We start from the raw sequence: 17,146 nt of genomic DNA on the forward strand, positions 1-17,146 counted from the left end.
TGGGTTTGGTAGATATCTGGCGTCTTCATAATCCAAAATCTAGAGACTATACATATTATTCCCCAACTCATGGCACCGTTTCCAGGATTGATTATTTTTTTTATCTCTGACTATTGTATCCTCCACAATATCCTGCAGTATAGGGAGTATTCACATCTCAGATCATGCTCATGTGATAGTTAATATTCTCCCCTTTAATAAGTCTAATAGGACCCCCAGATGGAGAATGAATTCAAGTCTTTTACTGGACACAGGCTTTAGAGAATCTTTAAGAGCCCAAATCACCCTCTTTAAAGAAACTAACTTAGCCACAGCTGTATCTATGGGCGTAGCATGGGAAGCCATGGAAGCTTTTCTCAGAGGTCATATTATTCAACATGCCTCATTTAAGAAAGACAAAATATGGCTAAACAAATTGAATTAGAAAAACAGATTCAGATAGCAGAGAATAAATATAAACAAAAAATGTCACCCATTAACTTAACATCTCTAACTCTAATTGTATTCTTACTGAAAAAGCTGAGTTTGCCCTGTTTAGGGCTAGACAGAAGCAGTTTGAAGAGGGGGACAAAGCAGGAAGAATGCTGGCGAGATACATAAAGGAGAGGGAAGCTATAAGCGCTATACAAGCAGTTAGAGACCAGGAGGGGAACAGAAATTAATGCAGAGTTTAGACATTTCTACTCTAATTTATACACATCAGAAATACGGGCAAATAGTGAAGATATCAGATCCTTTCTTGGCAGTTTAAATCTCCCAGCCTTATCTGAGGAACAACGTGATTTACTAGATGCACCCATTACTGTGGAGGAGATTGTGGAGGTCATTAAATGCCTACCATCTGGCAAAGCCCCTGGACTCGATGGGTTTACCCCAGAGTTTTATAAGTTATATGCCGAGGAGCTGGCCCCTTTTCTTCTAGAAATGTACACAGAGGCATCTGAAATTGGCTCTCTACCTCTTTCCTTAATGGAGGCAGTTATTTCTGTGATTTTAAAGAGTGGTAAAAATCCAACAGACTGCAAAAGTTACAGGCCCATCTCACTGCTCGGCTACGATGAAAAGGTGTTGTCAAAGTTACTAGCCAATAGGCTTAATAAAGCTATCTCCACCCTGATCCACCCAGACCAGGTGGGATTTATCCCTAAACGTAATTACGCTGACAACATCAGGCGTCTGATTGATATTATGTGGTTCACTCGTAATGATAATTCACCTTTAGCTGCCATCTCATTGGACGTGGAAAAAGCTTTTGATAGGGTCAAGTGGCCCCATCTTTTCCTCACCCTTGAATCATTCAGTTTCAGTAGTAAATTCATTTCACAACTCCTCTATACTCATCCCACAGCCACAGTGTTAACCAACGGCCTCATCTCACCATGCTTTGAATTAGGCAGGGGGACCAGGCAGGGCGATGGAATTTCTCCAGGTTTGTTTGCACTGGCGTTAGAACCTCTGGCAACAGCCATCCGGTTGGAACCATTAATTCCTGGGATACAAATTGGTCAGTCAATTCACAAGCTTATGTTGTACGCAGATGATATTCTTGTCCTGGTTTCTGAACCCGAGCGCTCTCTCCCTGCATGATTTAAAATTATAGACACATTCTCGCATATGTCAGGTTATAAAGTTAACTGGCAAAAATCGTAAGCCCTTCCTTTAACCTCCTTTTGCCCTAGGACTTTGTTCCAGGGAGGATGCTTTTCTTGGCCCAGTAATGATATTAAATACCTAGGAGTGACCATTCCCCCCCAGACTAGGTGACTTGGTAAAGGTCAACATCGAACTGTTGCTAAATCGTCTTTAAGTAGATAGTGAAAGATAGATGCCTCTGTTTTTGTCATTGTGGGGTAAAGCCAACATTTTGAAAATGACTTGTGTACCTAAGTTTAATTATATGGTTCAGGCACTTCCGATTAAAATTCCACATAAATATTTTAAACAATTTGATAAGCTTTGTAACAGATTCCTCTGGAATGGTAAGCGCCCTTAACTTACAAAAACTACGAAGACCAGTGGACCAGGGCGGACTGGGTATTCCAGATTTATTGTTATATTATTATGCCTTCGGTCTCAGACACCTTGCTCACTGGTCTTTGCCTCCAGAGCGCGCTCCCCCTTGGCTCTACATTGAAAGTACTCTCTGTGATGCTCTTCCACCCCTCCACTTTGTTACTGCAACATTGCCCAAAGAGACTCAGACCCACCCTATACTTGCTAACATGCAATGGATCTGGAAAAGAATTTCAATTAAACTCAAATTTAACCTTCACCTAAACCTATCAGCATGTATCTGGTTGAATCCCAAGTTAAAAATAGATAATTCTTTGGAAGGAATGAGTGGAAAAAGATATTATTTTACTGGGGGACTTATATGATGGTGGCACAGAGAAAATCATTCACAGAACTGAAACAACAGTATGGCCTTTCTCAACATCAAATTTGGAGCTATTTTCAAATTAGACATCTCCTCACCCAGACATTTGGTTCTGCTTCAATAACTCCACCTAGTTCGGATTTTCTCTCCAAGGTAGTTAAAGTATTTAGTACAGGCCACAAGGCCTCAAAATACTATCGCCTGCTGCTTAAAAACTTAATTTGTAATACCTCCGGTCTGAAGTCAACTTGGGAGACTGATATTAACCTTACTTTCACTGATGAAGAATGGGAAAACATCTTACAGAACTATAAGAAAATGTCGCGAGAACTTAGAACAAGATTAGTGCAGTTTAAAATAATAAATAGAGTATACTGGTCCCCTTCAAAGTTACATAAGGCAAAACTAAGAGATAGCCCGAATTGTTGGAGGTGTGGGGGGAATGTGGGTACACTTCTCCACATGCTGTGGTCCCGTCCAGCCATACAAACTTTTTGGTTTAATATATATGATAATATTAAATTGATCCTTGAATTTGATTTCCCATTCTGTCCAAGTTTGTTTGTCCTAGGTGATCCTCTCCCTTTAAAGGATGTCCCATCAGCCCAGGCGGAATGGGTTCAGTCAGCCCTCATGCTGGGGAGAAAACTTATTGTTAAAGAATGGAAAGCAGCTTCTCTACCATCAGTGAGGGAGTGGGTTTCTCAGCTGGGTATTATTGCAGCCCATGAGGCCCTCTCTTTTAGACTAACCAACCAAGAAGAAAAATATCAGGCTAAATGGGGGCAGTATATCTGTTTTATTAAAAGTTCTGGAGGTCTGAGTGTATAACATATGGCATTAGCTCCTAAAAAAATGACCACATGCGACGGGATATCTATCTACCTATCTGCCAGTGAACTTATGTATTTTTTTTTTTTGTTTGTGGCGTGTGGGAGTGTGGGGGTGTGTATGTGTGTGAATGTCTGAAATGTCTGTGAGTTTGTCATACTGGGGTACAGTGGCATGCACAGACTTTTTGAAGGGCAGGGACGAAAAGAAAAAAAAGGGCACATACAGCGCGTTCTCGCCACTGAAGAGGGCACTACGTTCCGCATGTTTTCGAGGGCACTTTAGACATATTTATATGTTATACAAATGGCACATTATATAGCCTTAAAACAGACTAACTAGACAGACTACTCAAGTTAGATTGTAATTAGGATCAGCATCCATGAGAACTGTAGATTCAACATTGAACTGTGAAGAACACACAGAGACATGGATGTACAAAGGAAATAAATCCCTGGGGGGGGTCTGGGGGTCCTCCCCCAGAACATTTTCAATTAAGTAGATGCCATTTCCTGTATTCTAGTGCATTTTAACACCATATTAGCACCAGATAATCCAGACTGGTTCTGTGAGATATAGTTCTGGCTCAATATAGATCAAAAAAGGGCCCAACATAAAAGTCACTGCAACAGTAATGTTTCATAGTATTTCTGTGGTCTAGTTAAGTGTGTTTTTTCCACCCAAGATGGCAGTTTAGTGTGTTTTGCCAACCAGGAGGACACTTCAGCACGTATTTTGGCTCCCAAGAGTGCACTTTAGCGCGCGTTTTGGCTCCCAAGAGGGCACTTTAGCACGCGTTTTGGCTCCCAGGACGACACTTTATCAAGCGTTTTTCAACAATTGGACCACTGCTTTCTCACTGCTCTCCTGAAGGACATCTTTGACATCACTGGTCCAACCATCCTCTCCATCATCAACAGCTCCATCATCACCAGTACCGTCCCAACCTGCTTCAAGCATGCAGTTGTCCAGCACCTCCTGAAGAAACCAAACACAGATCCCACACTGCCCAATAACTACAGACCTATTTCTAAACTCCCATTTCTGTCAAAAGTTCTTGAAAAGGTCATCCTCAACCAGTTTCTGCCCTACGTACATCATAACTACATCCTGGCAAAGTTTCAATCTGCTTTTAAGGCTAATCATAGCACAGAATCCGCTCTGTTAAAAATCCACAACAACCTGCTCCTCTCCATTGACTCCAGTAACTGTGCCATCCTCATCCTCCTCGACCTTAGTGCTGCATTCGATACAGTGGACCATAACATATTAATAGACTGTCTCCATGGCACTGGAATTAATGGCACTGCACTGAACTGGTTCACATCCTACCTCAAAAATAGAACCTTCTCCGTAAACATAGGCACACTCTCCTCTCCCCCAGCTACTCTCTCCTGCGGGGTCCCACAAGGTTCAATCCTAGGTCCCATTCTTTTCTCCATCTACATGATTCCCCTCGGTCAAGTCATTCAAAAATATGACATCTCTGGGGCGCTGGTGGCTTAGTGGCAGAGCAGGCGCCCCATGTACAAGGCTGTTGCCGCAGCAGCCCGGGTTCGACTCCAGCCTGTGGCCCTTTGCTGCATGTCACTCCCTCTCTCTCTTCCCCCTTCACACTTGTCTGTCCTATACATTAAAGGCTAAAAAGCCCCCAAAAATATATTAAAAAAAAAAAATATATGACATCTCTTTCCACTGCTATGCTAATGACACCCAGCTCTATCTTCCCCTCAATCCATACGACCAATCCAAACTCACCAATATTTTCAACTGCTTCAGTGAAATAAAGTCCTGGATGGCAGTAAACTTCCTTCAACTAAATGAAGCTAAATCCGAAATTATTCTCTTTGGCCCCTCTGACAACATCAACCAGATATCCAAGATATCCAGTCTTGGCAACCTGTCCACTTTTATTAAACCTCACGTCAAAAACCTTGGTGTCATTTTCGATTCTGCACTCAAGTTTGATAAACAGGTCAACTCAGTAGTCAAAGCCAGTTTTTTCCAACTTCGCACCATCACAAAAATCGAACCATTCCTCAGTTTCAAGGACCTAGAAAAGAAGTCATTCATGCTTTCATTTCCACCTGCTTGGACTACTGCAACTCTCTTTACACTGGAATTAATCAGTCATCTCTCTCCCGTTTACAAGTAGTACAAAATGCTGCAGTCAGACTTTTGACAGGTACCCGAAAGAGAGACCACATCATCCCTCTCCTAGCCTCTTTCCACTGACTGCCAGTGCAGTACTGTATTGATTTTAAAATTCTTTTATTCACGTACAAAGCCCTGAATGGAGTGGCCCCTTCCTACATGACAGAACTTTTAACCCCATACTCCACCTCCAGACCCCTCAGGTCGGCTAACCTAGGGCTTTTAACTGTTCCACGCACTTATTTTAAACTCAGGGGTGACCGTGCCTTTGTGGTCGCAGCCCCCAGACTCTGGAACAGCATTCCCCCCTCTGTCAGACTTGCCCCCTCCATCGACTCTTTTAAATCAAGGCTAAAAACGTTCCTTTTTACTAAAGCTTTTCAGTCCTCCTGATGTTGCCTATGTGTTTATTTGTGCCTTGATCTATGTTGGTTGCTGTTTTTGTTCTGTTTATTATTTTATTTCACTTGTATCTCTTTTATTCATTTTTAACTGTACAGCACTTTGGTCAACTTGGGTTGTTTTTAAATGTGCTTTATAAATTAATTTGACTTGTCTTTGACTTGACTTACTGAAAGGAAATTTAGCACATATTTTGATCTTATTTTTTATTAATAAACAGTGCTGCAACATATGTCACATGTGCATCACTGTTTATACATTATTATTGAACTGTGCGAGTGTGTGCAAAAGCCCACATGGAAGTGCATTTGTGTGTTTCATTTTGGTAAGTGACACCGCCGTTATCATGATACCTCTGTGTGTCATGATGAGTAAATAAAGGACTCACACCTAACATACATGCTTTGGTGTGCTTGTTTCTATTTGTATGTGGACGTGTATGTGTGTGTGTGCATATGTTTGTGTGAGGGGTGGGTGGTACAGGGGGATTGCAAACCCACCCAACATGGCACAGAGCAGGAAGTAGGCCAGAGGAGGATTAAATGACTACTGCGCTACTTCCTCCCTCTCCCTGGGCCCATATGATGTGAAAGAGAAAGCCAGGTCCCTGCTGGCCCCCTGCAGCAACTGGCTCCAGTCAAGTGCAAAGATATGACATCATCAGCTTGAGGGAACAATATATTGGCGTGTTTGTTTGTTGTGTGTGTGTGTGGTGTGTGTTTGTGTGTGTGTGGGGGGGGGGGGGGGGGGGGACAAATCACTTATCATGCACACAAGTACCACAAATGTCATACTACTGCCTGACCAGACCTTTGCAATCTGTCCAACCATAACCTTACAGTTTCTATAGACTTACAGTGGTTGTGCAGGCGTCATGATCATGTATTTCCCCAGTGCAAGTTTAAGTGTAACGGTAATACTGTTCATTGACATGACTACCTACACCACACCTATGCTACTATTAGGTGTGAAACAATTCAGCACACTAACATTAAGCACCTGCTAATACCCCTTTTCCACCAAAATTAGTTTTTTGAACACAAGTAGAAAATAATCTAAAAATGTCCTTTCCCATTGCCAGTAGAGAAAAGCTGTGTACATGACTCTGCAGCAGACAAGTATGCCTTTCTGTGTGTGTGTGTGTGTGTGTGTGTGTGTGTGTGCGTTTTTTTGCTGTATCACGTTTGACGTCATGGACAAGCCGGAAAGCAGGTCAGTAAACAATAGAGCACATGGTGGAGAGAAGCATGGAGGCCTGTAAAAACTTTACGGTGGTTACTTCTTTTTTATATCTCTCACTTAATCAGTCTCTCTTTCATACTGGGTGCAGACTAATTTGGAGTAATGTGTGAGGACTGCTTGGGTGGAGACAGATGGTATTTTGTGCTGTTGTGTCATTGCATCTCACCGGTGAGGGGGCTAAAATTAGCACATTCACCCAGGTATTGTGTTTAAATCACTGCCAATCAGAGCTGGGGCCAATAAATACCTCTGACTACTGCAGAGTCATCTGACTTTTACCAGATGTTAGCAGGTGTTAGCTGTTTTTCTGTGCCGCGGAGAAGGGGCTTAACACAGGCATTCACGTATGTGACATAGGTGGAGTGGTGGTTTAATATACAGTACATATCATTCACACACTTTGAAAGGGTGCATACGTGTACTATACCCCACACCTGATTTAGTGCAACATGCACTGCACCTGCCTGTACATGGAATGTTATGTGTATCTGCCACATAAACACACTACGTCTTACAGTTTAATAGATATTCAGGTGTGCGTACATGTATGTGCAGGGGTGGACTGGTCATCTGGCATACCGGGCATCATCCCGGTGGGCTGTTGACCCAATGTGGGCCAGTCCGCTACGTTTTTTTTTTAATTATTATTTTGACATGGCCTATCAGACGGCCTATCTGGGCCAGTGCAAGTTTCTTTTTTTTTTCTAAACTCCCTCCAATTGGGCTGGCCAGCCACTCATCATTGGCTACAGAGGGCTAGCACTACAGTGTGTTGCCAGCGGCCATCGACACATATTATTGGTCTATTGTTTATCATTGTCAATCAATCATGGGCTGACAGGCTCAGAGAGCCCTGACAGTGCTGTCAGTCACTACACGAGCCAGGGTGGGGTGGGACCTCATAGGCTGTTCGCTAACTTATCTTGCTACGCTACTAGCCCAATACTAAAAAGACAACGAAAATGGACAGGAAGAAAAAACGCCTGGGTGGCACTGAGAAACAGAGGACTAAAAAGCTAAACTCTCTCGAGGTGGAGGCTGCTAAGTGTGCAAAATTGACGGACTTATTTGGCGCCGTTGTCACCACCCCAGCAGCGGCAGGTACTGCGCCGGGAGATGGGTGAGGGGGGCCGGGTCAGACTCAGCAGTGGGAGTGGTGTAGTGATCTTGTCCATGACTGATGATGAGCGAGTGGAGGCAGACATGGTAAGTAACGTTAGCCTGGGGCTGGCTAGGCTATATTTTTGAGACATGTCCAAAACAAAGTAAGAAAACGTTTTTACATTGAATGTGATGTTACCTTTATTGATAAAGTCAAGCAGTCATTTCTTCATGCAATGCTTTACCTGCAAAGTGGCCCATTAAGCTTTCTGAGAGCAGAGTGTAGTATTTAGTCTGTTCTTACTCTTTTTAATGGAGAAAATACATTTACAACCATTCAGTAAAGTATCCAATTACATATGACAGGAGAAAAATATGAACTGTTTTATATGTAAAGACTAAAGCATTAGTTTTGCCTGATGATTTTGAATTATTAAAGGTCAAATACCTTAAAAGTATAATAGCTACACAGAAAATGTTTATACAGATATACATATTTTGATCTGGAGTACAAGATGAGGAGAGATAGGATAGGAAAGGATGGTTATTGTCAGAAATTGTCCAATTTGAGGCTTCAATAAACGTGCTCAGGCTATTTTACAGCTCTCAAATATTATATTTTTTTCTCAGTTGTTTTGGTGCATTTCTCTGATCAGAATTAAAAGTCTCATAACTGTTAGTTCAACCTCCACAACATTGAGTCATTTGTGCACATCATAGCAGCAGTTTCTCATTCCTTCTAACAAATTGCAAATGCTTTTGGACATGCATCAATTGCTTTCATACAATTCTCTGCTGTTTTATAACATTATCATTTGCTTATGTCATGTCAGTCAAAATGAACTATACTTATGAATGCTGAATAGTCGTTCCCTATAAAACTAATAGTCCTCATTTAGTTGCTTGAGTCATTACATACAAACATGTTCAACTAGTTGTCAAAATCTGTCAAGCAAATTTTATGCATTTCTTTACCACTTTTTTTCCAGACAATGTCGCCTTAATTGAACAAATCCAATGGACTATAATATTGTTTGTGCACAGCTCTATCCAAAGGGACTTTCTAAGTGTGTATTTTTCTTTTGCACAATGCTGTGAAGAAATTAAAATTGCATAGAGTTTATCATTTTTTATGTTTTATGAATTCATACTTAATTTGTGATGATTAGAGACTTAATAATATATCCATGTCTCTCTCAGGTTGACCATGCACCTGACATATGAGAGTCTGAGAAGTGGACCTCCCTCCCTTCGTCACTTTTTGAGGACTTGCTCTCTCTGTCTGTATTTCAGTATTGGAAATGGGGTAGTGAACTAGGGAAGACAGTATCAGCAGTGTCACTACCTGGAGCTTGCATGAACGGAGCACAGGTTTAAGGTGGCATGCTGTTTTGGCTGCGTAGACTTCCTCTCTAACTCTCTGCCCTGGACAGAAAATACCAGGGCTGAATTTTTGTCCCAGTCCACCCCTGTGTATGTGTTGTAAGTGGAGTGTATGTTCAATTTTAGTGTGCTGCACTCATTATTACATACTTATTTGTCATTTTACAACACAGGGTTGCACAAAAAAAAAGAAAATGTTGTAGCCAAACATGTTGGAAGAATGTGTTTCCTTGGTATGGAAGGATACTATAGGACTTTCTGCAAAAACTCCGCCACTGTTGCTGCTCCCTTGACTAATCTACTTAGTCCTAAGGTTCTGGTCTGGTCTTATTCCTGTCAAATGGCTTCTGAGAACCTTAGCGCCCCTGTTCTTGCTGCCCCTGACTTCGACAGGCCCTTCAACATAATTCATATATGTGTATATACATATACATATATATACAGTACAGGCCAAAAGTTTGGACACACCTTCTCATTCAATGCGTTTTCTTTATTTTCATGACTATTTACATTGTAGATTCTCACTGAAGGCATCAAAACTATGAATGAACACATGTGGAGTTATGTACTTAACAAAAAAAGGTGAAATAACTGAAAACATGTTTTATATTCTAGTTTCTTCAAAATAGCCACCCTTTGCTCTGATTACTGCTTTGCACACTCTTGGCATTCTCTCCATGAGCTTCAAGAGGTAGTCACCTGAAATGGTTTTCCAACAGTCTTGAAGGAGTTCCCAGAGGTGTTTAGTACTTGTTGGCCCCTTTGCCTTCACTCTGCGGTCCAGCTCACCCCAAACCATCTTGATTGGGTTCAGGTCCGGTGACTGTGGAGGCCAGGTCATCTGCCGCAGCACTCCATCACTCTCCTTCTTGGTCAAATAGCCCTTACACAGCCTGGAGGTGTGTTTGGGGTCATTGTCCTGTTGAAAAATAAATGATCGTCCAACTAAACGCAAACCGGATGGGATGGCATGTCGCTGCAGGATGCTGTGGTAGCCATGCTGGTTGAGTGTGCCTTCAATTTTGAATAAATCCCCAACAGTGTCACCAGCAAAACACCCCCACACCATCACACCTCCTCCTCCATGCTTCACAGTGGGAACCAGGCATGTGGAATCCATCCGTTCACCTTTTCTGCGTCTCACAAAGACACGGCGGTTGGAACCAAAGATCTCAAATTTGGACTCATCAGACCAAAGCACAGATTTCCACTGGTCTAATGTCCATTCCTTGTGTTTCTTGGCCCAAACAAATCTCTTCTGCTTGTTGCCTCTCCTTAGCAGTGGTTTCCTAGCAGCTATTTGACCATGAAGGCCTGATTGGCGCAGTCTCCTCTTAACAGTTATTCTAGAGATGGGTCTGCTGCTAGAACTCTGTGTGGCATTCATCTGGTCTCTGATCTGAGCTGCTGTTAACTTGCGATTTCTGAGGCTGGTGACTCGGATGAACTTATCCTCAGAAGCAGAGGTGACTCTTGGTCTTCCTTTCCTGGGTCGGTCCTCATGTGTGCCAGTTTCGTTGTAGCGCTTGATAGTTTTTGCGACTCCACTTGGGGACACATTTCAAGTTTTTGCAATTTTCCGGACTGACTGACCTTCATTTCTTAAAGTAATGATGGCCACTCGTTTTTCTTTAGTTAGCTGATTGGTTCTTGCCATAATATGAATTTTAACAGTTGTCCAATAGGGCTGTCGGCTGTGTATTAACCTGACTTCTGCACAACACAACTGATGGTCCCAACCCCATTGATAAAGCAAGAAATTCCACTAATTAACCCTGATAAGGCACACCTGTGAAGTGGAAACCATTTCAGGTGACTACCTCTTGAAGCTCATGGAGAGAATGCCAAGAGTGTGCAAAGCAGTAATCAGAGCAAAGGGTGGCTATTTTGAAGAAACTAGAATATAAAACATGTTTTCAGTTATTTCACCTTTTTTTGTTAAGTACATAACTCCACATGTGTTCATTCATAGTTTTGATGCCTTCAGTGAGAATCTACAATGTAAATAGTCATGAAAATAAAGAAAACGCATTGAATGAGAAGGTGTGTCCAAACTTTTGGCCTGTACTGTATATATATATATATATATATATATATATATATTTATTTATACTGTATATATATATATATATATATATATATATATATATATATATATATATATATATATATATATATATATATATATATATATATATATATATATGGATATATCTGGGGTTGAGGTGAATAAAAGAACTGTGTTGTGACCTAAATAACATGCTGTTGCTATCTGCAGAAAGTATTAAAGCATGAAATCCCGCATTTTTAATGTACAAAAGCATCCTGTATCATAACTACATGTGTGCCGTTTGTAACAAACCAAACCGCGTGAAAATCAGTTGAAAATTCAGTGAGTTATTCTATTTTACTTGTGCATACAGCTCCTTCCTCAATAGAAGTGAATGCACTGTGGAGGCGAAGCGAGACCCATCCAAGACGGCGGCTGGCTAGGACGTCGGCTCCAATAGGCAGCGGCGGTCAATGCGGCGTCTATGGGTACGTCCCAAGTCCCTTAAATTTACTGCTAACCACCTAACCTAGCCACCTTACCTAACTGTTTAGTCCCTCCCACTTAGGAAAACATGCAAGGATTCAGGAGTTAGGAGTAAGGAGCGAGGACTGCTGATAAGAGACATGAGACAGCCTTACTCTGAAGCGTCACGTAAAGCGACGTCCTTTTCTGATGACAGCGGCACAGCTGGATCTGCTGCATAACAGAGCCAGCGTTTGGCGTACATCCCAAGTCACATTACATTCACTGATCAAAGCCGTAACACAGAAATAAGAGACATGAGACGGCCTTAAATGGCGGACCTCGAACGACTTCCGGTTCAAGTAAGGAGTTAGGAGTTAGCAGTATAAAATAAGAGACTTGGGACGTACCCTATGTATATATGTCTATGCATGCTCCCTCCCTCCTCTGTTAAATGGGATCTCACAGGCGCACTACGTCATCAAACCATGTGATGCTTGGTATCACCGGATTCAGGGAGCTCTCGGCTTCCTGAATCCGGCATCGTTTTTCTTTTATTCCTTATTGTTTTCGCACCAGAGCAGCCTAAATACACAAAGTCCAAAATCGCGATGAGTGGTGACAAGCCATGTTATGCCGTTTTTCGTGGGGAAAAGTTAAGATCTCATGCCGAGCCGTCCGGGGAATACATAGCTGGTTTATAAAAGGTGAGATCTCACTCCTACCACTATTTTTGGCTGAGATATACCGCCTAGAAAGTAGGATCATAACTTTAACGTTTCATATGGCTTTATTTGGTGATATTTTATGGTGTTTCTGTCATAAACAACATCAGCTATCATAATCACACCTGATTTCAATAAGGTACGATGTCTGAAGCTGGCTGAGTGTTGTTTGATCACTGACAGTACTGTTTTGAAGTGGAGTGAGTGCTCATTTGGAGCTCCGCCTGGATCTTTTCATGGAAAAAACACTGTAGAATGGTCATACTTTGAGCAATCTTCTTCAAACTTGAAACAAATGTTCATTGATAGTGTGCCTACAGCCCCACAGTGTCATTTTCTCAGATGAAGCCACAGACAGTTATTCATTCTGAAAATCATTTTTTATTTTATTTTAGGCAAAATCTTCATCTTTTTACTGACTTCAGAGGCCCATTACTCTGTCTCTGTATCACCTAGAGTGTTTCTGACACTTTCACAAGAAACTTCAGAGAGTTTGCTTTCTGGCAAGACCTCATGCATGCATGTAGTCAGAGCGGTTCAGAGGCTACAGTCATTTTAATTTGGGTATGTCATTTTAGGCATTTTCGCTAAAAAATGGGGGTGGAGTGCAAGAGGTTAACTATTTCAGGTGAAATCCACACACTGACATGCATGCCTCCAGTACCTAATGATATTGGGTTAGCCACAGCCACAATCAACAGAAGGACTGAGTAAATGTAAGTTTGCTTTTTAATTCATACTAAAATTACAAACCTCCTATAACATAATCTTGTGGTTGGTACACTTTGTGTTTAAAAACCAAGTCACAGATCACTAGAAAGCAGACCAACACCCATCTTTTCAGGCAGTCACAATGCATTTTCAAGGTCTACATCAGATTTCAAATGATGGCTACTACACCAGCCTAAAAGAACTGCTTCAAAAGAGCTAACCCACCACAATTTGTCTGAATGGCACAATAAAGTTTAAAGGTGAAAGCACCTTTAGATTTAAAAAGAAGAATGAAGATATAGATCTACTGTACTGTTCTGTCAAATATACAAACACTAGCTTGGTATTGCACTCTTTAGAGTGCAGTGATACATACACATAGAACATATGTGTGTAAAGACACAGGCAAAAGACACAGAGAGGGACATAAACAGGAAGTTGAATAAATTTGCTGAAAGGTTACACTGATGTCTCCTGTCTGTTAAATACAGTAAATCGTGTTGCATAGAGCACCAATATGCATTTCCATTGTAACAACAGAAGGGGATAACTGCACTGGCCCTATTTTTCAGCACTTCATGACAAGCCCACAAAGAGATATTGCCCAACTCTACAAACTCAGCTCTATTTCTATCTTACAGTTTTTGTTTTAGGTTATGTAGAATATAGATGAACGCCACTGCTCTTATCAATCCCATTTTTAGACACTGCAGTAAAAAAGCTCTGATAAACCCTCTTCACCCTACCTGCCCAGCCACCCAACAGGCAGAGTTGGAGACCAATTGGTGAAGAAAATTGAACATCTACCACTTAAACAGCCAGATATTTTTTTGTTTTTCTCAGAGACAGCATAAAAAACACACATGAGCTGTTTGTGAAGTAATGATAATGCCAGCAACACACTTCACTCCAGCAAACAGTTAAATAATTAGATACTTTACCTCCTTGAGGCAGCCCATGAAATTATTACTGACTGGAGATCCAGGCAGGTCAGCAGTGCTGGGGCTTCCACCCACATAGAAGAAGTCATCAGAGCCCAACATGGTGTAGTCTTCCTGAGTGTAACCCGTGGTGGTCAGAATCCCATCCACTGATATTGTCACCTGACGGTGAGGAATGAACAGTGAGTGTGGAAATACAATGTGTTTCTTGAATTATTAGGATAGAAGGCAGCCTTGTATTTTAGAACTCACTCAGGTCTGTGTGAATTATAAATCGCACGGTTAGTGATATGTTAACATGTGTTCTGGATCAGACAGTAAAGATATAAAGAAAATTGGTCAGCCCATAATTTCTTTATGTTTTGATTTAAGATGATAGATATTGCTGGCGATTAAATCATTAATAGGTATAAAGGGTTAGTAAAATGTCAAAATAAAGGATTACTTCAGATTTAGACACTGACAAACATGCAACAATATTTATCTGCATGTTAATAATAATGCACAAACCGTGTGGTGTTACTGTTTTTATTTGATCTTCTTTTGTGTCTAATAATGTGAGGGAGGCAAGAAACTAATAAAGATGACAGAAGTAACATACAGGAGCAGGCACTCACAAATCAGCCTGTTCTCATTCCAAAACCATGGAATACTGCCGCTTTGTCAGTGATTTTGGTGTCAGATCACCTTTCACGGTGGTATGATATGCTGCTGGGTGGCATCAGTTTGTAACGTTGCTGGGTGGAATCTTTCTTGTTGCTATGACAGTACCAGACCGTACCTTTCCCAGTAGTATGACAAGCTGCTGAACGGCATCAGTTTTAAACGCTGCTGATAACGGCATAGGATAAAGAGCTAGAAAGTCCTGATAGGGTAGGTGGGAAGGGTGGAGGATGAGTCAAACAAACCCTGGACTTTCACACATGAGCCCGGTGTTCACATCCTGTATTAATGTAATGCCAAAGCATGATGTCTTTTTCTAAACCTAACCACATGGTTTTGTTGCTTAAGTCTAAACACGTGCTTTTGTTGTCTAAACCTAACCACATATTTTGTTACCTAAACCTAAACACGTGTTTTTGTTGTCTAAACCTAATCACATGCTTTTGTTGCCGAAACCTAACCACATGCTTTTGTTGCCTAAATCTAAACACGTGCCTTTGTTGTCTAAACCTAACCACTTGCGTTGGTTGCATAAACCTAATCATCTGCTTTTGTTTGCCTAAACCTAACCACATGCTTTTGTTGCCTAAACTTAACCACATGCTTTGGTTGCATAAACCTAACCACATGCTTTTGTTGTCTAAATCTAACCATGTGCTTTTGTTGCCTAAACCTAACCACATCATTTTGTTGCCTAAACCTAACCATGTGCTTTTGTTGATATTGGTATTGATGTTGGTTGATATTGGTCACAGCCTCCTGAAACATCAGCAGAGTACCTAGCGCATAACATGTAGATGTAACCAAAGGCCACTGATAAAGCAGTGATATATGACAATTTGGAATGAGAACACGTTGCACAGACCAAAGTCGAATGGGGCAGAGTTATTGTCTTACCACACAAAATTGAGGACACACACAAAATGGCAGAGTACACACCCACAGTTCAGGACATCAGTTTGGGAACAATATCATGTAATAAAGACCTCAAATCTTTGACAACATTGTCATTTGAAGTGGGAAGTAGAAGTATGAGTACTACTACTCTACATAACTACACAAAGTTGTTAGTGTTTGCTCAATGTTGATTAACCTCAAAGCTAAGATGTTTCTAATAAGATAATGGAACAGTAATAATAAGCCACCTATTAGATGCTTATAACATGCTGAAATAGCAATTACTTTTACTTGTAATATGTTAAGTACATTTTGCTGGTACTAGAGTGCCCCAAGAATGAGTTCTAAAACCCACAAATGAGTTAGCATTTTAGCACTCCAGTTTCCCTCGTCTCAAAGACAATGGGTTTTTTGAATGTTTTTTTGGTTAGATGTGTGACATGTCAGGTCTGATGTTAGCACACACTTAAGAGACTGTCATGTTTTGTTCTATGACATGGAATATGTCAGTAAATACCACACTGTGAATTTTGAAGCTTTTATGTCTTAAAAAGGGTAGTAGCTAACAAGTGGCCACACAAGACCACAGAACGTCATCACGCTGAATGTGACTTTTCATGCGACCATGGTATAATTCGCTTATAGTCCAGTATTAGCTTTTGACTTCTGGTGATTTTATTTAAGCTTCAAAAACCATTAAACAGATGTTCATTTGTGAAAATTATTGCGCTGAACAAAACATGTAAGTACCATTACAGTTTGCAGAGCTTATTTTCTGCAATAATTCAAAATCGAACAACAGCACATATTTCCGATCTTTGCTGAGCAACAGTTTTATCTAAAAGGATTTAAAGGCCTGTACCATATAGCTGCCTGTCCCAAATATAAGCCTGTTGAGTTCAGTGATTGAAGCAAGTAATAGCCCGGCCTACTAATAAAGGTTTTACTGTACATCGAATGGTGCTAAAAACAATGCATGGAGCAGATTAAAAAAAGAAAATATTTGGTACAGAAAATTTTAAAAGTTATATGCATCACTGCATGAACACAGAAAGAAGTAGTCAGAGCCCTGGTGGAAATGGTAGTTATCCAGTTTCTTACTGCAATGTGGGTTGTCTCTTATTTTCACTTGTGGGTAAGTTTGAATGAAAATGAGAGTCTGGTGTTAGGCCATGCATGTATAGTGCACAGGTCACAGCTGTCA

The 17,146-nt window shown here is 41.0% G+C and overlaps 1 protein-coding gene across 17 annotated transcripts in view; it reads right to left on the bottom strand.

Annotated features, from left to right (window-relative positions):
* nrxn3a (neurexin 3a) overlaps positions 1-17,146 on the bottom strand; it is a 651,034-nt gene that overhangs the window by 340,722 nt on the left and 293,166 nt on the right. For all 17 annotated transcript variants that reach the window (XR_013493311.1, XR_013493310.1, XR_013493309.1 and 14 more), the window contains one exon: positions 14,383-14,544. Coding sequence is in view for 12 of the 17 variants with exons in the window: in XM_078174850.1 (XP_078030976.1) it covers positions 14,383-14,544 (162 nt within the window). In the remaining 5 variants the exon portion in view is untranslated. The remainder of the gene's footprint in view (positions 1-14,382; positions 14,545-17,146) is intronic.

This window comes from Epinephelus lanceolatus, chromosome 15 (assembly GCF_041903045.1).
Source record: "Epinephelus lanceolatus isolate andai-2023 chromosome 15, ASM4190304v1, whole genome shotgun sequence".
NCBI lineage: Eukaryota > Metazoa > Chordata > Actinopteri > Perciformes > Serranidae > Epinephelus > Epinephelus lanceolatus.